General features: G+C 34.5%; 1 protein-coding gene and 1 pseudogene across 1 annotated transcript; one reads left to right on the forward strand and one right to left on the reverse strand.

Annotated features, from left to right (window-relative positions):
* Nucleotides 1-12,628: 12,628 nt before the first annotated feature.
* Nucleotides 12,629-16,445, reverse strand: LOC127084217 (5'-adenylylsulfate reductase-like 4). Its single transcript, XM_051024625.1, has 4 exons — nucleotides 15,812-16,445; nucleotides 15,435-15,622; nucleotides 15,224-15,348; nucleotides 12,629-13,503 (listed from the first exon to the last, which is right to left on the reverse strand). The coding sequence occupies exons 1-4, from the start codon at nucleotides 16,013-16,015 to the stop codon at nucleotides 13,061-13,063; spliced, it is 960 nt and encodes a 319-aa protein (XP_050880582.1). The 5' UTR covers nucleotides 16,016-16,445; the 3' UTR covers nucleotides 12,629-13,060.
* A 4,291-nt stretch (nucleotides 16,446-20,736) lies between these two features.
* On the forward strand, nucleotides 20,737-22,086 carry LOC127080369 (protein FAR1-RELATED SEQUENCE 5-like; annotated as a pseudogene).
* Nucleotides 22,087-24,342: the final 2,256 nt, after the last annotated feature.

The following is a 24,342-nucleotide window of genomic DNA, read 5'->3' on the forward strand; positions in this document are numbered from 1 at the left end:
AAGAGCAACATTCACCCAGTTCCAGAGGTTTGTTTGTTGAGGTTGATATGACCCCTTGACTAAAACCTAACCCTTGTTTGAGCCACTTGTTTGTGTATAGTGTGTGCTATCTGTGCTTGTAGGATTGTTTGACTTGCTTCCTGTACAAGTTAGGATTAGTTTAGACTTGCTTCCTGTGCAAGTTAGGTTTTGCTTGGCTTGCTTCCTGTGCAAGTTAAGTGTGTGTGTGGCTTGCTCCCTGTGCAAGTCATGTTTAGGATAGGTTGGCTCCCTGTGCCAGTTAGCTAGAAACCTTAACTTAGGGATGATTTGCATGATAACATCTAGGCTCGAGTCGTAGTCTCCCTAGTTGTGTCTCCCTCTGTTATCTGGTTAGGCTAGTCCTTTATCCCTGCGTAGGGGAACTACATCGCCCTGATCTTCATACCAGATGAAGTATGTAGGCAGGAGATTGAGCTGATCTCTCCGGGCGCCTTTTCTTTTCTTTTGTGTGTGTGCTTGACAGTTATAGGCTCGAGTCCCCGACTCCCTATTAACTTGTTGTGTTGTTGTGTGCTTGGAAGCTGATGTAAGTCCATCGAGTGGCATTTGGGTTCCAGTGTGCGTGTGTTTGGTTCGGATGCTGATGTAAGCCCAGTGATTGGCATTCAGGCTCCACGTTTGCCTCTTTGTGTGTGTTTTGGTTCGGATGCTGATGTAAGTCTAGTGATTGGCATTCGGGCTCCACGTTTGCCTTTGCCTGCTTTTGTTTGTGTGCGTGTCAGCCGAGCTACGAATGCTCTGATTCTTCTCTCGTCCGAGAAGATACGTATGCATAGGATGCGATATCCTAGCGAGCATGTGTCGTTTCCCCAGTCCGAACTACTTCGACTCTGATGTCTATGCCTGATAGACTAAGTAGGCCCAGGATGCGACATCCTGCCGAGTCAGTTTCAGTCAGTTTCTTTTGTCTCTTTCAGCCAGTGTGTGTGAGTTTGAGCAGTGTTTAGCAACCAATATTCCTTCCTTTTGTGCGTGGATCCCGTAGAGTACTACGGATGCGTAGGGGTGCTAATACCTTCCCTTCGCATAACCGACTCCCGAACCCATTCTCTTTGGTCGCGAGACCATGTTCTTTCCAGGTTTACTCTGAGCGTTTCCTTTCCCTCTTTTGGGATAAATAACGCACGGTGGCGGCTCTGTTGTTCTTGTTTTCCCGCCGGTTTTTCGCGTGATGCGACACATAGATCCACAAATTTTGAATAAACTCATCTACAAACGAAACAAATTACATATTTCCACCAATGGTATGCTCCTCAAAAGGACCACATACGTCTGAATGTACAACTTCAAGTATGCAGGAGGATCTCATTGGCATATTCAAAACGAAAGACTTCCTGAACTGCTTTCCGACTATACAACCTTCATAGAGTTTGTCGGACATCTCAAGACTTGGTATACCAATTACTATATCTTGAGTGATCAGTTGATTGAGCGACCTAAAACTCAGATGGCCAAACCTCAGATGCCACAACCAACTATTTTTATGGTCGACAACTATTTCCAGACATTGTACCTCAGTTGAGCTGATCAGGGTCTTAAATATTCTATTCTTCGACAAAGAAGATTTCAAGACCAAGTTATTTTGGATGTCGAAAAGTTCTAAGGCACCATCTTTCATAACCATTGAGAACCCCTTTTTGACTAGTTGTCCAACACTTAGCAGATTGCACTTTATTCCAGGTGTAACATAAAATTCGTGACTACTGAGCTATTGGTTAGCTTAATGTCAATAAAATAAGAGTCGACACCGTACTTTTATTTTTTCCAAAGGAAAAGGGAAAAAGTACGAACAAAACCCAAAGATAAGAAGTTTTCAAATCAAAACTAATAAAAAGTCAGAGATGACAGGTAAGGGGGTTGGTTACACAGAGGGAAGGTATTAGCACCCAAAGTGTCCTAGGTACTCCTAGGGAGCCCTTTTTATGTGTAAGTGTTTTAGTTGAAAAAGATGTTTGATAAAAGTAGAATGAGGGGATGAGAAAAGAATTTAATTATTTACAATTTTTGTGTTTGACAAGACCTTCGGTCTTATGCCTACATACCAGCATAAAAATGAGGGATCAAAACCTCATAGTTCATGGTAAAAATTTCAAATATGGGTGGATTGATTATAACAAAAGCTTAAAGATCTTTTGTTATCAAAGGGAGAATACTCAACCAAACATCCATCGATAATAAGGGCTTTACAACATTTAAGAGGGAGGGCTCCAATTTGGATTCAATCAACAAGTATGTCACTAACCCCTAATAAATTAAATGACTTACAATCAACATATCATGGAATGGGAGAATTATATATCAACCAAAGATAACTCAAATTTAAATGCTCTCTTTTGAAAGGTTTAAAAGAAAAAGGCACAAAGTGGCCAAAAGGATTAAATGAGGTTGTTAGTTCTTTTTGTCTTTTTGAAATTAAAGTCAATATGATTAAATTTATTTACAAGTTTGATTAAGAAAATATTTTGAAAATCAATGGCATAAGGCCAAGGTTTTTATTCATTAAAATAAGTCTACGTTGAAAATACAAACAAATAAGTTTTTGAAATGAGGGAGAGATATTGAAATTTAAGAAGGTGGAGGAGATGAAGGGACTATCCTAAACAAGATTTAAAAGTTTAGAGTTGAAAAGATCTAACCAATGGGACACATCCATGAGACAAGAATGTCATATAGAAGCCCATTTCCTTTATACTTTTAAGTAGGCAATAAGCATAATCATCCAAGCAATTAATAAGAAGGCCAATGGCATCAAATAAAGATATCTAAACATCCAAGAAAGCACTCCAAAAGCAAGTAGTCTTCAATGCCCTTCAAATGTATCAGATGAATATCCCTTGTAGCAAACTCACAGAGACAATCATCAGATAGAAACAAAAGATCAAAATAACAAATTAAGTACAAAGACAAAGTGAGCATAACAGATAAACCAAAGGAGTTGCTCTAGCTTGTCTCAAATGAATGGCATTGGCCGAGATAAGGTTTCAAGTAATGGCATTGGCCAAGTCTCCTTCAAAGCATATGGGTGTTGCCTACTCTAAGTCCATAAGTTCATATCAAGTCTCAGATAGAGATCCAACAATCCATCAATGTATTTTTTAGGGTTTTTCTTTTTATTAAGTATTTTAAGGTCCTAAGACCATAAACCAAACAAAATCACAAGCACAATATAATACAAGCACAAAATATGGCTCAAGTGAGCAAAGTGAAAATGACTGAAACATAAACTGCTTGCATGAATGTAAATGGCAATGAATGATAAAGTGCATAAATTTAAATTTTCATTAAAATAAATGGAATTAAAAATAAAGTCAATACAAAGAAATCTTAGTGAATGTTAGTGAAGAAGAAAATTGTTTTTAAGTCATTTTTTGGAGAACACTCAACCATTCACTCACAAGCATGAAGATATGAACCTAGACATCAATCATGAGAAGGGATCCAACTTGGATAATTCAACAAGTATGCCACTAGCTCTCATAAATCGAAAGGAGGTTAAATCTTCACACAATGCCATGAGGAATGGAAGACTTACAATCTCACTTACAAAAATGATATACCTTTGGGACAAATTTAGCTCTATGTTAAGCAATCGTAATTTGACTTATGTAGAAGTCACAACTATCTGAGGTCGGGCAATAATAATATTGGTGTTAATGCATGCTAGAGAAATGGTACAAAGAACCAAGCTCCTACAGCATACCACACAGAAAAATAGAATGGGATGGGCTTATCTCAATCAAGCTCATGTTGATTCATCTGACACAAGCTCATTGATGAATCAACTAGCATTTGATATTTGAGAAGTCATTGGTCAATGAAGGATTGGGGAAGAAGGAGATGAAGATGAGGAGATGGAGTGAAAAATAATCCCAAATTGATCAAGGGATTAACTTCATTTGATCAATATCATTCATTCATTTTGGGGGATGAAGTTCAAACTTCACCAACCCCCTAAATCCAATGGTTTTGATCAAACTAATATCCAATTCAACCAAGATCAAGACCAAACAGAAGTTGAGCCAACACAAAGTCAAACAAATAGCTCAATAAAATATTCAAGCAATTAAACAATTTAATTTCAATTTTTAAATGAACAAAAATGCATTTTAAAAGATGAAAAACCTCAAATCCCTTCAAATCACCAAAGAAATGACCAAGGGATTTATCATAGGTCAAACAAGGTCAAAGGACCATTGACTAATTTTGTTGGCATTTTTGACAAGTCATAAGTATTTAAAATCAATTAAAAACAAGTCAAAAATCATTAAATTCACTAAAAATATCAAATCCAATCCAAAAAATAATTTTAATTCAGAAAATGGAAGAGGAAATTATTTGAATTTTTTTTGTGAAAGTCTCATATTTTTTTGGATTAATATTGAATTTATAATGAATTAAATGAGAAATGGCTAATTAAAATATTAAATAAAAAAAACAAGGGCCATCAGATCTCCCTCATTAATTGAGGTGGCAGGTCTGATGGCCACGTGCGTGTCATCCATGGTGCACCCTAGTCAACGCGTGTGTATGGATGGTAATCAGATTGGATGGAGGAGATTAGAACATGGACCAAGGATTGAATCTGACCTCCAATTAATCCAACTCTCACTATATAAAGAGATATGTGGAGTTAAAAAATGAGGTATGCAAATTGAGTTGCTTCGATTCAACCTCAAAGTAACTCAATCTTGTTGCCTACATTGGTAGGACTTCAACCAACCACAAATCAAGCAAAAATATGGAGAAATGAGAGAGAATCGAAGACTTGAAAATCTGGAAAAATCACCTTCGGGTTGTAGTGATTTGGCTTGATCTTGATGCAATTCTTCTTAGCTTTGCTTCCTCTTGCTTGCAGGAGATGATTAGAACACAAATGGATGTGAATCCTTGGAGTTCTAGTTCAAAAATAAAAAGTGAGATAGAACTCGATTTTAAAGGAAATCTTCAAGGTATTCTTTCAATGGAGGCTATGGATTGTTGATCAAAGCTTGGGAAAGGGTCCTCCTTATTTCTGATGCAATGCTCATGTATTTATAAGCTCTACAATTCATTTCCACACCATTTGAAAATTTGGCCAAATTTAGAAAGTTTGTGTGCATGGGTATGCATTTAGGCCCAAATGATGATGTGATCCACTTCCAATTCGTGCACAATTGATACTGAAGTCATAACATGGAAGCATGCAAAGGGAATTAACATTTCAGTGCAAAAGTTGCCAAAACAAACCAACCAAAGGAACCATGCGCAAGTCCCTCAATATTTGTCCAACTGGAATGATCTTGGTATCTTTGGAAAGCTAACATGAAAGGGGACAACTTTTATTTTGTAACTTTTTCAAATTGAAGCTTGTATCATGATGAATTTTGGTGTTGAAGTTGGAGGAATCAAACATACTTGAAAATTTTCTAAGTTAAAAATCAAATGACCATTTTTTCCACCCTAAATAACGTTTGCTATGAGCTTCAAATGACTTTGGTTCCTTCTTAAAAGTTGTATCTCTTTTAATTATCTTCAATTTGGTCACAAATTTGACCCTATTTGGATCTTGCATGAGGGAGTTATGGACTCTAGAAGTTGAGGGAAAATGCTTGTTCAATGATGAGGACTAAAAGATGGACCTATAATGTTTCCTCGTGGCACATACCCTTGCAAGTGGAATTTGACTTTTATTAAAGAATAAAAGTTGAATAAGACATCTTGAAATTAATCATGAAACTTGGATCATATTTATATAATTAAAATTGAGCAAGTTATGGTTCTTGTAAGTTGACCTTCTATCTAGGGCACAGACAAAATGACCTATAATCTTTCACCATAAACGATGGCTTTCCAAGACAAATGAGATATTTATTCCAACATGAAAGTTGTTTTTAATGTCATAAATAGTAACTTTGATCTAGGAATCATTTTCATATGAAAACACTTGTAGGAGATAGATTCTAGGAACCCTAGATTTGACCAGTTGACTTTTCTGGTCAACTTCCTTGAACCAACTTTCAAACTTGAAGTTATTTTGCTCTTTGGGATTCATAGAGAATCATATATGCTTAATATGATGTTAAATGGAGTATCACATAATGTCTTTAACCAAAATGTTGAAGAAACTTGCTGAGGAAGACACATAAGATACCCAGATGAATCAGGGCTTCCTTGACAAACAAGCTTCAAACTCTTAATGAATTCTTGATCAAAATAACAAATAAAGAACATGGGGATCCAGATATGATGATTTGAACCAATGTGAACCTTTTCTTTGCTTCATTATTTGCACTAAGGGTCTCAAACCCTATTTGTGAGCTTGATGAGGCACAGGTGGACACACACACTACCTACAAATGAAACAAAGCTACACTAGACATATTTTTCGTATTTTAGTTAGTAAACAAAGAAAAATAAAGTATGATACAATCAAATATGCTTGGTAATCTCTCTCAATGCAAACACAATGAATGATAGGTGAAGAGGATACCAAGATGTGATCCTAATGCCAATACAAATATGATGAGATGGCGTGAGGGATCTTAGGATCAAAATTGGGGTATTACACCATGGACATAGAGTACATATTTGATCAAGGCTTTCGCTCTAGTACTCCTTTGAATAACTATGTTGCCAATACCTTCATCTTGCAATGAGTTATTATCATCAAGTTTGACCTTGCTCTTCTTCAACTCGTCAAAATCTACTAACCATACTTTCCAACCAGTCATGTGACTTGAGCATCATGAGTCGAGGAACCATATCTTGGATTCGACATGGTCATCTGCAACTGCAGCTATAACCACCCTATCATCTGAATCATCTGAATATTGACGTGCAAGGTTCGCTCCTTCTTCCTTGCCTTTTGTCGATCACTTGTCTTTCCTGTACCAACAATGCTTGGCCAAGTGACCCTATTTTTCACAGTTATAGCATTGCACACATTTTTTCTTTTCTTTGTCTTTCTGGTAGGAATTTCCTTATCCTCTTTTCTACGATTCAGAAGCTCTATTGTCGACCTTATTCTTGTCCGGATTCGACCAAGACTTTTTTCCCTGAGTCTTATCAATTTTGCCTTTGAACTTGTTGGAGCCACCATTTTTCTTCCATGATTGAGCCTGTAGAGCTTGTATTGTGTCTTGAATTCCTTTCCTTTTTACGATCCTAATCTCATGCGCCTCCAATGAACCAACCAAATATTCCAACTTTAGGGTTTCAAGATTGTTGGATTCTTAAATAGCTACGATAACGTGATCAAAGTGAGAGGCCAATGTACGGATTACCTTATCAACTATCATCTTATTAGTTAGGGTTTCACCATAACCCTTCATGAGATGGACGAGTTTCTGCACCTTCGACACATAGTATGTAATCTTTTCGTCTTTTCCCATCAACAACAATTCATATTGTTGTCGCAAAGTTTACAACTTGACAACCTTGACTTTCTCGCCTCCTTCATAGTACTTGACAAGAATATCAGATGCCTCCTTCGCCGATTCAGCATGAGTGATTCTGTCGAAATTATCTGCATCAACCTCCGATTGGATGTAAAACGCCGCCTTGCAATCATTCTTCTTGGCATCCTTGTAAGTGGTTCTTTATGCGTCGGTTGCATCTTCAACAATCACAGGAACACCATTAGTAACCACTTCCAGGGTTTTATGAAAGACAAATAGAGATTGAATTTGTTTTCTCCATCGAATTCAATTCTTGTCATCAATAGTTGGACGGGAGCTTGGTAAGTTACCATTCATCTTTGCAGTGATTCATCAACAACAACCCATGATCCCATATGCACGATCTCTGACGTATGATTCTTGAAAACACGATCAAGAATCTAACTGGAGCTCTAAATACCAATTCTTAGTGCTTGAGGAACTTTTAATGAGGAGAGAAATAGAGAGAATAAGGAAATAAGGATTGTATTATTGAATTGAATTGAATGATAAAACTGAATTACAGATTGTCTATTTATATACACCTAAGTGACTTGACTACTAAGTAAAATAACAAACTAAGTAACAAACCTTAAACCCTAATTATCTTTGGGCTTAGGTTACACAACTCAATTTAAATTATATCTAATATCTCAACAGTTTCTACGGTTGTTGAACAATACTGAAAAGGTCATTCTGAAACCGTGATAAGTACTATCTAAATGGATCCTTTTTAAATCATCATGACTATCCTCAAGATGGATCATTTTTTAATGACAATAATAAGTTATGTTTTGTATATTTGTATGGTGTTGGATTGAATATGGGAGTGGAGTGGTCTATATGGGGTGGGGATTGAATGAATATACATTCCCGTATTAAAAAATATTTTCAAAAGAGTTTTCAAAATGCGCATGAGTGGAAATTTTTAGAAAAGATGTGTTATAGACCTACTTGCACGATTTACTTAATTAGCAAAATATACAATGAAAATCAAAACGATGAAACTACAAACATACAATATTCCTTTTAATCGGATTCAATTTACAAAGATATATTTGAACGGAATTTTATTAATCGAACTAAGAATATAATATTACACATTTATACATATATAATAAGTAGAAATAATTTTTAGCAGAGAAGATCTAACACCAACCTAAGTTTAAACATTAAAACGATGTGAACAAAAAATCTAACAACAGAAAATTGTAGAAAGTGATAAAGCCATAAAGTTATACAATGTTAGAAAGCGATAAATCTTATTAACATGCAAATTATACAAAAAATTTAAAAGGGAGAAATAAATAAACTTGTGCACCAGTATTTATATTGGTTTGGTTTATCATCCTCACTTGCACTTAGTCCAGACTCTATTGGTGAACCTTTGAAAAAATTTAGTCTTCCATTAATTTGAGAATTATAAGTGTCTTTTAGTTATTGTTGTGCTATTTATATGTGTCAGTATATATAGTCCAATATTAGCAAGTGTTTTAAAGTAAGAGTATCGATCATACATAGATTGGTAATAACTTAACTTGATTTTCAAAGTAAAAAGTTGTGAATAGTCGTGAGAAAAAGATAATAATAATTATTTGTTGCCACAGATTCAGGTTGAGCAATATTGCGCAAGACTAGAGAAGTTTAAAACATATATTAGAGGAATATTGGGCAATGATCCATTTAATGATTTTCATCTAATGTGTTAGTGTGATGAGACCTATTGTGGCAAATGATACCAAAACACGATCTAGTGGTGTATGCCTATAACATCAGAATAAATACAACTATGTTAAGGTCACCATTGTTTGAAACACCCCCCTTAGCTAGGTCATTGGTAACATCCATTAGGGAAGGAATCACCCATGAAGTCCTTTTCATATTCTACATTAGTTTATAACAGTTCATCTTATCATCACGCCAAAAATAGACAGGTCAGAAATAGAACACTAGAAGAATATTCAAGAATGAGGGAATTCCCTTTTATTACTCGCCAAAGATAATTTTCCTATCCTTTTTTGAGCCAGGGTCCACTAGCAAGCGCATCTCTCTGTACCATTTCCATTGTTTCTTAGATGCAGCACTAGAAGAAACAACACCATCGGCATAACTCAGAACCTCAAAGAAGGATACTAATTGCCTCTTAAGGTCAACCTCATCTTGAGTTAAACTGATTACTATATAAATATATGACGATAAATCCTCCAAGAAATGACTTTGACGTCAGGACTTGCATAACCTATCTGAACATCGGTAAGGAAGTTTGGGCTCTATGGTACATATGTTAGCGTGTGTCAGCTCGTTTAAGTTGGTGACCAAGAAATTATGATTTTTGAAGTGTTTGATACTCTCTGAATACACTTTGAACATCTTGAAACATTTCTAGATGGATATGAGAGCTTGGCCTCAAACCGAATCAACAGAGTTGCGTTGAGGTTAAAAAAGTGTAAGAATAGTGGCACTGTTGGCACGCCATTCTTGTACACACAACAGTATTAAAAAACCTTGATGTAGACCAGGTTCACTATATGTAATTGGGAAAAGGAAATCAGTAAATGATTAAGCAAGTACATCTCAAATTCGTTGAAATGGAGGCAAAAATCTATCAAAGAGAATAGGTATTTGTGGAGAGGAATTATGCACCATTCAATTTATTGTATGTCCTCTTGTCTTCCTCGAGGAGAATCACACCCATCATCGTAGGGTCTCGCCATCGTGAAGGCATAATCTAAACCTCCTTTGATAGCAAAGAGGGAGGCATCATTCAATGTCTCCTGATCTACCTACATCAAAGAGTTATCTTCAATCACCTTACAAGTTTCAGGTTGAACGCCTTCCATTAAAAATTTTGGCACACATAAAATAGGAAAAGACATGTACAAAAATCTCTTAAAGATAACATTTCTAGCATAGTACGTCTATGGAAAAGAGGTTCACTAAGATGTCAAACAATCTGACAAGAAGCTCATGGCCTTCTTCCAATAAATCCTAATAAGTAAAACAAGGTTGAAAGAAAGAGAAATTTGGTCGTTACCTTTAAAGGGGTGGATTTGTGATATTCACGCGCTGAAAGATAAGGGCGCGAACTTGTAAAAAATGAAGATGTGTGCAATAAAACTAACAACAATAGAAGAAGTCACTAACAAGAAAAAAGAAGAGCTTCTCAAATCCATAAGCAGTAAAAAAAGAGGTCATTAGTCCAAGAGCTTCTTATAGGCATTTCAGCAGTAAGAGAATGTGCAATCCACTCCATTGAAAAGTGCCAAACTCACCATCAAAAGACAAGATTTTATCAAAAACTATCCAGAACACTTGAGTATCCTAAATAAATGAGACATCATTACAACATAGGGATGGGCGTTAGAAACACCTTGTGAAACGTTACCCATTACAAGAAAGACATTTAATGCTTTTGTTCCCAGCGATAGTGATGTCCTATCAAAACTCTTCACTTACTACTACCAGCACCCGACTTAGGGGCGTACACAATAAATCCTCATTCTCCAAAGTACATACAAGGATTTGATAGACAATTTTTTGGATCGTTCGCAAGGCTCATGGAAAAGAGTCCAAAAGCGGCTTCCTAAGAAAGAGTGCATGGAATAGGTGATTCCTCTTTCTATCAATGGTAGAGTATCCCGCCCTCCAAACATGTCGATCACAATCTGATTAAATTCAAAGGTCATTCGCATAACACGTTTTCTCTCACGCAGACGGTTTTAACCGTTCATTCTATATAAGAGAGAATGTGTATCACTCCAAATACTCAAAATTATTTTAACTCTGACATTACTCATTATTCTCTCATTGATTTTGATATTGGAGTGTTAACTTTACAAGTCAACTCCCTATCTACCGCATCAGAAACTTACTCCACTTATCCAAAATTTTATCTTACCGTTTTATCAATCATTTTTATTCTCAAATGAAACACATAATAATTTGTTAACCAACCAAAAATCTTTTTCCGTAACATTTTTTCTCTCTCTATCTCTCAAAGGGTGTAAGACAATTTTTAAAAAAAAAAATCTATGGTGAAGCTTAAGGTTCCCGAGACGGTTAACACAAAAAATAAAAACATCGTAGTAACTAACATAAGCATCAAACGATTCCTTTCTGTCACACACAATCTTATATTTATAATTATCTCATTCTTCTTTATCATCATAGGAAACAAACACTGTATCAAATAACAACGTTTTATCCCTTCTGAATATGTATTCAACCTTGATGAGTTTCTGCAGTTGTTTTTGAAAATTCTGCTTTTGATTGGAGTTTGTGGTTTCCTGAAAATTCAAACAAAATCACGGATAAACTATGCTACTTAATAGTACAGAATGCTAACAAGTAGGGACTATAGAGGCACTACAGCACTGTTGCGTTGCTGAATTTGAACAAATTGCTATATTTTGTGATCCATAATTGACAATACTACTTGATATTAACATTAATGTTGTTGATGCGAGGTGAGGACCATTGCAAGTTATATAGATTTTGGTACTGACATTCTAATCCTTGTAAGTGATGGACCATGTTATTGTTGATTTCTTGCCTCTTAAATGTTCAATATAAAAAGAAAAAACATGTGCATGTGGCAAACTAGGTAATGTCTAATCATGCAGTGGATATTGCTAGAAGAATGAAAGATCCACAGGAAGCGGCAAAACACAGCTGAAGCAATAAAAAAGACAGTAAAGATGATATATCTTGTGTTGTGGTTAAATTCAGGTGATTTATATGATATCTTTTACAACATGTGACATGCGGAGGTGCAGTTTATAGCAATAATAATGAAGGTATACATACAATAGTACCAAGTTATTTGCCAGAAATGGTAAAGAGAAAGAGATTTGTGAAGTTTGAAAATGCTTTTTTCATTAGATTTCATTGTTTGAGAGTGTTTGATTTCTTTCCATCAAGTGTTTGCTATTACTCAGAATCTTTTGTATACTGTCTTAATATAAAACTTGTTGCTGAAGATATTGAAAATCTTGAAGGAAGAATTATTGTCAGATCAGAGAAGATACTATCCAATGTTATCATGTCAGCAGCACAAGGGATTCAGCAGTGGAAACTTGTGTGATATCAAGTAACGCCCAAATCTGGATCGGTTAAGCAAAGTTAGCAATCTTTCCTGCATAAAATACTTTTGATACAGAGTACACCTGTGATATTTTAATCAGATTTATTACTTTTTAAGTTTTACAATAAACATGTTTGAGTACATGAACATGACAGGCAAACAGTACTACAGGGTAGGATTACAATCACTTCATTCCCAACAAAATTAAATTTATGAACTGATGATCAAAAAGATTTGACCTTCAGGTAAACCTACAAGAAGTCAAAGAATTACAGATTTAAGGTCTGAATTTTTCCGTTTAAACTATACACATTGAAGTCAATTTTCTAGAATGCTGAATGAAGTATTTCTTGATCATATGGACAAAAAAGGGATGATTACATCATTCAGAAACACAATTGACTTCTCACTATGCGTGAGGCTCAAGGGTGTGAAGATTACAAGAGAACGTGGCATAACTTGCAGCCAAGCATTTAATAGGGTATACTTCACAGGGAAAAAACTTTTCGTTACAGGCAACTTACTGGTGCATTACGCGGCTGGTGCTTTCTTCTCCAATTGAAACTGTGGCAAGGGACTTGGAAGCCCATGCCTTAGCATTCATTGCTCCTTCCTGAAGATTACTTCTTTTGCACGGCTCTTTCAAACGGTAAATCGACTGTATTATTCGCTTCAAATAAACCAAAGGATGTTCCAGCAAGGTCCATAATCTAACATTTTGGATGACCCTTCTCCAAGCATATTGAATACATATAAGCAGGGTAGGAGAAAACAGGTAGAGTAATCTCAAAACCACAAATGCAGTGGCCAAAGCCAGATAAGTTTCCTGTCGCAATAAATTTTCTGGAGATCTAGCCCATGAAAATGGACAACTTTCTGGTTCAGTGTCGCTTAGATTCTCATCATCTGATGGACGCCCAATTTTCTCAAGGGATAGTTGGTCAAGTGAATCAATCCTAATTCCTACAGTGACAACCAAAATGAAATAAATATAAGAAATAAGCATACAATGATGTGCTACTGCATAACATGAGGAAGATTACAAAAATTATTTTACAGACTCTTCCAACAATGCCCATGACCTTTCTATCAGCCCAACCTCCCAAGGCCCAACCGTTTCTCCTTTGTCACGTAAAAGCTACAGTAATCACTTGATTGCTATGCTACACTGGACGACTAAGGCACGGTCAAAGCATGTTGATGAAAAGTTAAAATTCAACCTTAAGTATTCAACAAGTTGTTGAAAACAAGGTTATAAACTTAAATTTTGAATTGTGAATTGGAAGACCTATTTTCCAAATCGCAAATTGAATCTTAATATTAAAAATCAACATAAAATAGTGTTTGTGAAAAAATTTACTAAAACCAAAAAATATTAGCATTTCAGCCAACAAACAGAAACCAAAAAGAAAAAAACAGAAAAAACATGGGAAGAGTTTGGGATGTATGGCCCAATACCACTCCCATCTCAGAAAAATATAGCATCAAACAGAAACAGAAAGCTTAGGGCCGACCGACACCCTCAATCACCCCCTAGAAACAAAAATCTCAAGCCACCCTGTCTTCCATCAGCCAACCTTCCTCTTCCAATTATCTTATGCAATGTCTTCCCCTAGTTGGAGCACTATTTTCAAACCAGACAAAAAGGGACTAAAAATCAAAAAATAGAGGAGGGAGAGGCCCCAAAGAACCGAGTAGGCAGGCAAAATTACAAAAATGAGGTGTAGGAGGGACTGTGGACAAAAACACTATACCAAGTCTTCCTTTGGAGATCCTGACTGGGGTGTTTGGGTTTAGTTTTGGTTGTTTCTGTCCCATTAAAGAAAAAAAATTCAAAACATTCAACCCTATAAGGCCTTTCCGAAACCAGCTAGACCAGGCCTACACTGCGCTTTTCAATTCAACTCATTATCTATAATATATTGATTGCTTTCTATTTCATTCAGAATCGAGATACAAATCATACGATACAACCTATGATGGTTGAGAAGAAAATGAATCATTCGGAAATAAGAGAGAAATCCTCAAAAAGAACATAATAATTAAATACAACATATTTCTTATAGTGTTGAATAAATCCATACATTTCTTCCATGGGATCGTGTTTGGAAATCATAATTTAAAGCGGTGTCTAGTTCAAAAGAGTCAAGGGAAGGGACTACATAAGATATAATTATGTTTCATTGAGAGGGGCGAAAGGGATATAGCCCTCTCTTTGTCGGGTTCTCAAGGGAGGGGAGGGGTTTCTAAACTAATTAATTTTCTAAACCCTTAGACCTTTCATGCTACATTTTGTGCAAGGACAATTTAGTCAATGCATTTAAACTATTTAAAACTCATCTTCTCTTCCCTCCAAACCCCTCAGTCAGTTTTGAAGGAGAGTCAGATCAAGTGGGGAGGTATTCTGTTTCCTCCATGTTCCCCCACCCTCCATAATATTAAAACAAAGTTTCAAAATAATCTCTACCCTCCATTTCTACCCCCACAAAAAACTATGTGATGTAAATTGTATGTGTTAAAATTTTGAAAGCTTTATAAATAGATTAAGCTCCCCTTCATTGAATGTAACTTACAAGACTGGCATGTAAAAGTTGCAGCTGAGATTGATAATAGGAAGAAAAACTAAGTAATAGAACAAAAATCTCAATGTAAAGATAAGGTTAAAAAAATAGCCCTTACATACCAGTAACATCATTGTAGAAACCTACGAGAGATACAAGCGTCCGAGAACCATGATACCGAACGCGCATAGTAGAATTCAAAATGAATAATGTAGGAAAACCATGGACACCATACTTGGATAACGTACTGCCAGAATGGAATTAACATTGAAATAAAAGAAGCCAAGAACCAATGAAAGATAGAGAGAGAAAAGAAAAACTAAAGACACAAACCTTGGTCTAACCGATGATTCTTCAATAGCAAAATGAGGTATAGAAGGATGTAAGGATGAAAGAACAGAAAAAACCGGTCTAAATACCCGTGAAAAAGGACACCAGGATGCATAAAAGAGCACAGCCACATACTCATGATAATTCTTATGAACCATATTCAGTGCCTTCTGCAAAGAAGCCTCATCTCCCTGCACATCAAAACAACATAGCTATACTGTAATCTTAATTCAATCACCAAATAAACACTCTCCCGCAACTACACATAATCTAAACTCGGCAAAAAAACAGTACACCAGCATAAAATTGAGCTAATTCAAAAATCATCACAAAAAGACAAAAATAAAATTTTGAGGAGAGAGAAGGAGGAAAAGGGTTACCTGGGTGACACCAACATAACGAATGGATCCAAGAGAGTCTGATAACGAACAAGTCGAATCTGGAAACCCTAAAACGGAATCCAAAAGGGACTCGGTGGGACAAACGGCGGTGGCGGTGGCGGTGGCGGTGGCGGTGGCGGTGGAGGAAAGGGCCCCACAACAGAGAAAGATAGCGAGGACGAATTCCGATCTCCAAAGCCTCATCCTCGTCCCTTCCCTTTGGATTATTAATATAAAAACGGAAGAAAAAAATTGGGAACGAGAAGGAAAAAAATCGAGATGGAAATGAAACCCTAATTGGATTTGAAAAGGGGAAAATGAGAAGAGAAGAGAAGAAAAGAAAGAGGGTGATGAATGAGATAACAAGATGTGACGTGCCTGAATCTGAGTGGATGGTTTTGGAATATATAAATTAAAAATAAAAAATAAAAATAAAAAAATAAATAATGGAAGAGGGTTGGTTTGAGGAAGGTGGTGGTGAGGTGATAGGAATGGAGTATCGGTTAGTGGGAGTGAGTGTGATCGGTGGATGGAATTGGAATTGGAATTGGAATAGGAATAAGAGTGATGATACCAATCTTGTTCGATTTTGTGTTCAACTGTGAGATAGATATTACACTATGGTTGGTTGGTTGGTTTGTTTTCTAGTTTTCTATTGACTTTCTCTTTATTCTATTTTATCTTCAACTATAATTTATTCATTACGTTTAACTTCATCAAATTCATTTTATATGTACTTTACCACATTTATAATGATTGACTTTGTTAATTGAAACAAAACCGTTTCAACATGTAATGATGGAATATTATTTGATTCCTTTGGATATTACTTTGTAAATATGATTAAGATCGTCTTGAATTTTAAAGAGATTAATTGAAATACAGGGACAGTCTAAAATCATTTTATACTATCATCTAATTAAAATTATTCATTTTGATATATAAGCATGTAATTAAAAATAAATTTAATTGATATACACTGACAGTGTAAAGAACTTTTACACTATCAGCTAATCACAACTATTTATTTATTTGAAATGTTTGACTTTTATTTTAAACATTTAAAAAATAATATAAACGGATGATTGTGATGTATTGACAGTATAAAACTTTTTACACTCTCTTTCTCTTTCTTCTTGCATGTTTCTCTCACTCTCTCTTTCTCTTTCTTCTTTCAAGTTTCTCTCACTCTCTTTATTTCTTATTTCAGTTACTTCTATTATTCTTCCCCCACTCCAGCCATTTATTCAAAATTGATCTTTATACTTTCACAAATTTTATCTCAGAAACTATATTTGCAAATCTCTACATACATGAGGTTAAACCCTAAACTAATAATATTTTCTTCTTTTTTATGATTATGTGACTTTCCAATTTTTTCTTGTTTTTTTCTTTTAATATTAAATTTAAGTAGAATAATTTATGAGCTTATACTGATTGTTGAAACTTTATAAAATTTAAATCAATGATAGCTTGAGTTTTAACAAATAATATGGGATTTGATTAAAAGAGGGGGGATAAGATTGTATTCAATTTTACTAGCTTTACTAGTGCAATATTATTTTTATTATCATGTTTAACAGTTGTGTAAATATTGTTTGTATTATTATAACAGATTAAGAGATGCAAAACATACATGAAGATTCAACCATAGTTAGCTCTGATGACATGCTTGAAAGTGTTGTTATTGATCCTCTCAATAGCAGACTATCAGCAGAGCCTCCCTTAGAGCCATACAAAGGAATGGAGTTTGCATCAATTGAAGAGACGAGAATTTACTACACAAAGTATGCTAAGAATAAAGGTTTTAGCTTTCGTATGGGTCGTGTTACTAAATCAAGAACAAATGGTATGATAATAGGTCGAGAATTTCTTTGTTCAAAGGAGGGATTTCGGACAAAAAAATATGTGAAAGAAGAAAATAATAGTATTATCGTACACGATGAAACAATGGCAGGATGCAAGACAATGCTGTATTTAAAGAAAAATGGAGAAATATGGATTGTTACAAGATTTGTAAGGGACCATAATCATGAACTATTTTCTCCTAGAAGTTCACAGTTTCTTCGAGTACATAGAAAGAAGACTAATGTGCAAAAAAAACTTATTGATGTGTTGCATGATTCTGGTTTAGGACCTAGTAAATAAGATATGTCTTATGTACTGTTTACCTTGAAAAATGGTAAACAACCGCTGATCTTCTAAATTTGGTCACTCACAGGATCGATCAAATTGATCCTAGGACATGTGTTAAATTTTTCGTAAATGTAACGTTAATAGATGATCGAACTAAACGTCAAATCAAAGCGTTAAATAAAAATAAGGACAAAAGAGAGACTTAAACAAAAGAACAATCTTAAATTAGTATTTAGACCTATTAAAGAAGAAGTAAACGACGGGAATTGTAAAAGGGTTAAAAATAATCAAAAAGGTTTGTAAGCGCTGAAATCTTTAAGACTGTAAGGTAAAAGTTCAAGGTAAGAAAAGGAACTAAGGATCTTTAAACTTGTAAATAACGAAGTAAGAGATAAAGTGTTTGAAAGTAAAGAACAAGGAAAGACGTTTCTGAAGAGAAAGTAAAGATAACTTTATAATGCTTTGAAATGATTAAACAATGATGTAGACAACATACATTCTGCATTTTACCGTTCCTCTTCACACGAATACTTAGTAAATTTGCAGGTTTTTGTACATAATTTGACACACATTTTTCTAACACTAAGACCCTATATTTATACTGGGTCGAAATAACCGCTATGATGGTTCTTCAATCACGTCGATACACGGGGCGCCCTACATGTGTATGTTCGCTCACTCTACTTCCATGTGTATCCTCGCAGTTTCTAACGAAGGTAATATTCCCTCCTTTATTTAAATTTCAAATCTCTGATCGAAACCATTTTCTAACTGCTCCCTCAGGAACTGCTCTGAAATTTCAGTTATAAGCTTGATTTTTATCCAATCAACTAAGTCGGTCTACCCTCAGCTGGTCGAATCACTTCTTAGTCGAAACCAGCTGTTAGATACCCAAAAGTGCTTATTTGAGCTATCAAATATGGGTATCTTTCACTCCATTTCCTTGCTAAATTGTCAAAACCACCTTTGTTTTAGATGAAATGCAATACATTGATAAACGATCTTGGTACCTTTGATTTGTGTGTTATTGTGCAGGAAGAAGGCATGAAATAATTGAAAATGAAGACACAAGAAAGTTGGCAAAGGAACCAAAGAGAAGATGCATTCATCAACTTGCTCGCTAGGCGAGAGCTGTAGCGAAGGACTCGCTAGGGGAGCTTCCAGCGAACGTTGCAGCGAACGCGTCCAGACTTGGTGAAAAGCGCAGCCAACACTCACTCGCTAGGCGAGCCATCAGCGAGATCCCAGCGAGGATTCCAGTAGCCAAACCTCTCAACCTCGCTGGAGCGAGGGTTGAAGCGTGCCCTTCGCTAGGCGAAGGTTTTGTTCGCTAGGCGAACATGACAGTCTGAGATAGGCTGTTTCTCTGGGCGCAGGTGCCTCATGTGCCTCAATTAGACCCTCGCTAGGCGAGCCATTCTGCTCGCCTAGCGAGCATGACAGCCCAGTACAGCTCTATAAGTAGCAAGTGCCACTTTTTGAAGCCATACCTAGTTTTCCATACTTTTGCACTTTTTCTAGATATTTTTACAGCATTGTTCTTAGAAGCTTTTGTGCCCTAAATTTCATTTCTCTTCATCTCTTAACCATCTTTTACAAAAAGAAGGTGGATTCCCATCCAATCTCGATTATTCGACTCGGATGTTGATCAACCTTCTTCCGAAACTTGCCGACCAAGCTACCATGAAAATGAGTAGCTAAGTCCTCCATTTGTCAAGGTTAGATGTAGATGATCATTAGCTTTGTGTGTAAATGTAAGGATCTTCATGTGTAAACTCTTTAATGGTGAATATATGATGAAAACTTTGTTCTTATTCAAAACTCTTTGTGTTGGTTTATGATCGAGAGATGTTTACCAACTCTTAACCTAGGTTTTCATCCAATCTTGTTTGTTAGCTAGAGATAGTAATGAATGATTTTGTTCACCATAAGGTTGAACCAAAAAGTTGTCATTTTGATAGGTTGTGTTAGAGATAAACAATCGATCAAAATGGGAAAACTCACAATGTGTGTTCGAGAGAAACACATTGGGAGGACTTTGTGAAATAATTTATCATCTAAAGGAGTTTATAAGATTGTTGACCGAACAAATACATGCAAAGTGATCGTTGAACCCTAACTTTGGCAATATTTCTCAAATATTCAAATCAAACTTTTACCGCATTTTATTACATTTTTATGCAAGATAACGTGACAACAACCAAAACCCTATTGTTACTTAAGCTAAGATTAATACAACCATCGAACGACGGTGATATCTTACAATCCCTGTGGATACGATAACAAAAACCCGACACTTAAAATTACCAACTAACACCAGCTGTACATGCTTTCCAATTTTGGTAATTTGAAGTGGGCGTCGAAAATTTGAGCTAACATGTACTGAAAGTGGTGGTGTTGATAATGTTAGATTTAATCCACAATATGGTATCAATTACTTAACTAAAAAGAGACAAAAAAAATTAGAAAATGGAGATGCTCAAATGATGTTATCATACTTTAAAAGTTGTCAATTGAAGAATCTTGGGTTTTTCTATGCTTTTCAAATGGACGCTGAAGGAAGATTAGCAAATTGTTTCTGGGTTGATTCAATGTCCAAAATGGCATATAAATACTTTGGTGATGTTGTTACTTTTGATCCGACGTATTTGACAAATAAATATAAAATGCCTTTTGTTCCATTCACAAGAGTTAATCATCATCAACAATCCATTCTTTTTGGTTGTGCTCTATTATGGTATGAAACTATAGAGAGTTTTTTTTTTTTGCTAAGTACTTGGTTAGAAGCAATGGGTGGAATTTCTCCTAAAACTATCATCACAGATCAAGATGCTGCTATTAGTATTGCAGTTGCAAAGGTATTTCCAAAGGTTAATCATCATTATTGCATGTGGCATATTGAGAAAAAAGTTCCTGAGTACTTGAATCGTGTCTATCACGAACATGGTGAATTTAAAAATAAAATTTACAAGTGCATCCACCAATCTACCAATGTTGAAGAATTTGATTCTGATTGGGAAACAGTGATTGATAAATATGGATTACAAGATAATCAGTGGCTAAACAAGATATTCTCCATTCGAGAAAAATAGATTCCTGCTTATGTACGTCACAATTTTTGTGCAGGAATGTCTACCACTCAAAGGAGTGAAAGTATGAATAAATATTTTAAGGATTTTTTGAATTCAAGTACTTCATTAAGCCAATTTGTGACACAATATGAAAAAGATCTTGATGCACGTTACAACAAGGAAAAAGAGAAGACTTTCAAAACAAGAAATTCAAAGCCACTTTTACGAACTTTATATCCCATGGAAGAAGAAGCTTCAAAATTTTATACAAGAAAAATGTTTAGAATATTCCAAGATGAGTTGGTTAGTTCTCAATTATTTATCACAGAAAAGGTTAAGTTTTCTATTGAAGTCTCAACGTATAAAGTTCGTGAAATTTACAAAGAGAAACCTATCTACTATGTGAATTTTCATGTCACTTCAAAAGAAGAAAATTGTAGTTGTCACATGTTTGAATTTTCAGGTATTCTTTGTCGACGTGTATTATGTGTATTCATAAAGAAAAAGGTTTATTGTCTCCCTTCACAGTATGTTTTACATAGATGGTCTATTAATGCTAAAAAAGAAAAGGTAAAAGAAGTGACAATTGAAGGATTTCAAGAAGGAAGCAACAACGCTTCTGACACTTTATTGTTTAATAGTATTATGGTTCACTCCCTCGAACTATCAGAAAGAGGTTCACAATCCGAAACATCACGATATTGCAATTCAAAGTTTGCAAAATGGGATTGCAAAACTTGATTTATTGGATATTGAAGAGTCAAATAAGAAGTTTGTTGATTTAACATCTGAAGATATGCCAAAAGTATTTGATGGTAATATAGCTTTGCATGACCCTCCACTTATAGCAACTAAAGGATGTCCACGGACTTTGCGAATGAAAAGCAGTTTGGAGATGGTCAGAAAAGGTTCCTCTACTTGTAGTTATTTCATGAAAAAGGGTCATACTAAGCCTAAATGTCCAAATTTAAATCAAACAAGGTATCTTAAAATTACATGTACATGTCTTCTCATTTTTTTATCATGTTAATTTGATTCACTAACAACATATTTATGATTTTTAGGTGATAAATTCAATTTTCAAACTCTATTTTGAAACTTCTATATTGTTGGTTGATTAAGAGGTAATAGTTTTTTCTAACGTTACTGATTTTGTTTATATTTATACTAGTGTTAATTTTAATAATTAATTGTCTTCATATTATAATTGAAGGTCTTTATTCAAGTCATGCCTTATCAAGTCTTTTAGAACAGGAAAATTCAATAAGTTGCTTCTATACTCTTTGGAGACTTCATCAGAGCCTTATTTAAGTTGTTGGCATTTTGCACTTACTGTTTTACTCTACTGTGATTTTTATGTTTAGATTAAATGGTCTTTTGTTGATTTTTTTTATGTTGGAGTCTATGAGGGATTAGGGAAGCATTTCTCATTCTTTATAAAGTTATGTGCTTATCCATTTATTCTTAACTTTTGAAAAAAAAATCAAATTTTGTCTGATATTGAATGCTTTTATGTAGAGAGATTGTTAATTTTTATTTTATTTTCTTTTTCATGTTCAATCTATAGAGACAATTTATTATATTTCTTCATCAATAATTGAAATAATATAAAAACACAAATTGCTTAGAAAAAATATGTATTAAATATGTCTGAAAAATCAATCAAACGAAGAAACTGGAACGAAAAAAATTATCATGTCAATAAAATGATTTGCTTAGTTTTGGTCAGATTTATGGTTCGAAGAATCAAATATAAATCTTTTCATAAGCATATTAATTAAGGGATATCTTACCTTAATATGACTGCCATGAAAAATGTAATGGCATGAACAAAGGTTTATGAATGTCATAAACAATGTTAACAATTAAGGTTTAAAAAATGTCTGCGATCGTCAATTAACTCCAACTTATGGTTCGTTGTGACATTAATTGCAATTGTCAATTAACTCCAACTTATGACATTAATTGCAATCGTCAATTAACTCCAATTTATTCTTTAACATAAAAATGGCAAATAACGATATCGGTATAGGTATTTGCCGATACCGTTTTGCCTCCATTTTTGCGGTTGCATATAGGCTTTTAAAGCATTGCTAACACTAATTTTTCACCAACGTTGCAGCTAAGATGGTTAAAGATGTGATCATGAAAAGATTAGATGGACTTGCTTTTATTCAATACACAAGTCAAAACGATGTGATCACGGAAATATCAAAGGGACTTGCTTTTATTATTCATTGTCTACAAAATTTTACTACCGAAAAATATCTAAAAACTTGTAAAACTTAATCCTTATAATTTGAGTGGACCCCACCAAGAGCCCCAAAACCACCCAAGAAGTAGAACTCATTCTCTCTCTTTTAATCAAATCTCATATTATTTGTTAAGACTCAAGCTACCATTGATTTAAATTTTATAAAAGTTTCAACAATCAGTAGAAGTCCATAAATTATTATACTTAAATTTAATATTAAAATAAAAAACGAGAGAAAATTGGAAAATCATACAATCATAAAAAAGAAGAAAATATTATTAGTTTAGGGTTTAACTTCATGTATGTAGAGATTTGCAAATATAGTTTGTGAGATAAAATTTGTGAAAGTATAAAGATCAATTTTGAATAGATGGATGGAGTGGGGAAGAATAATAGAAGTAATTGAAATGAGAAATAAAGAGAGTGAGAGAAACGTGGAAGAAGAAGAGAAAGAGAGAGTGAGACAAATGTGAAAGAAGAAAGAGAAAGAGAGAAACGTGGAGAAGTTGTTATTATTATGATTTAATTATTATTATTATATTTATTTTTAATTATATGCTTATATGTCAAAATGAATAGTTTTAATTGGATGATAGTGTAAAATGGTTTTACACCGTCAGTGTATTCCAATTAATCTCAATTTTAAATCTATTTTTAATATATAAAAGTTAATTACCATCATAATTACTTAATTACCCTAATTACAATACATAATACAACTAATTTCATGTTCCTATAAGTAATTTCGTACTAAACTCTATTTAATACTCTAACTAACTCTATCATTTTATAATTTAATAAATTTGCCTCAACAACATAAAAATTGATTCAACTATATATTATATAAAATATAATTAAAAATTGATTCAAATATATCAAAATACATTAAAAGAGACTTTTTCATTGGGTAAGGTGATGTATGATATGAGTAATTTCCAATGGATTAATTATTTTATGGATTTGGGATAAAAAGAGAATTTTGAAATCTTGAATTATGGTATGGATTTGGAATAAGAGGTGGATTTCCAAAATATGAGGTGTTTTGTTGATTCGAGATACAAAGAGGACTT

Source organism: Lathyrus oleraceus, chromosome 5 (assembly GCF_024323335.1).
Source record: "Lathyrus oleraceus cultivar Zhongwan6 chromosome 5, CAAS_Psat_ZW6_1.0, whole genome shotgun sequence".
NCBI classification, from domain to species: Eukaryota; Viridiplantae; Streptophyta; class Magnoliopsida; order Fabales; family Fabaceae; genus Lathyrus; species Lathyrus oleraceus.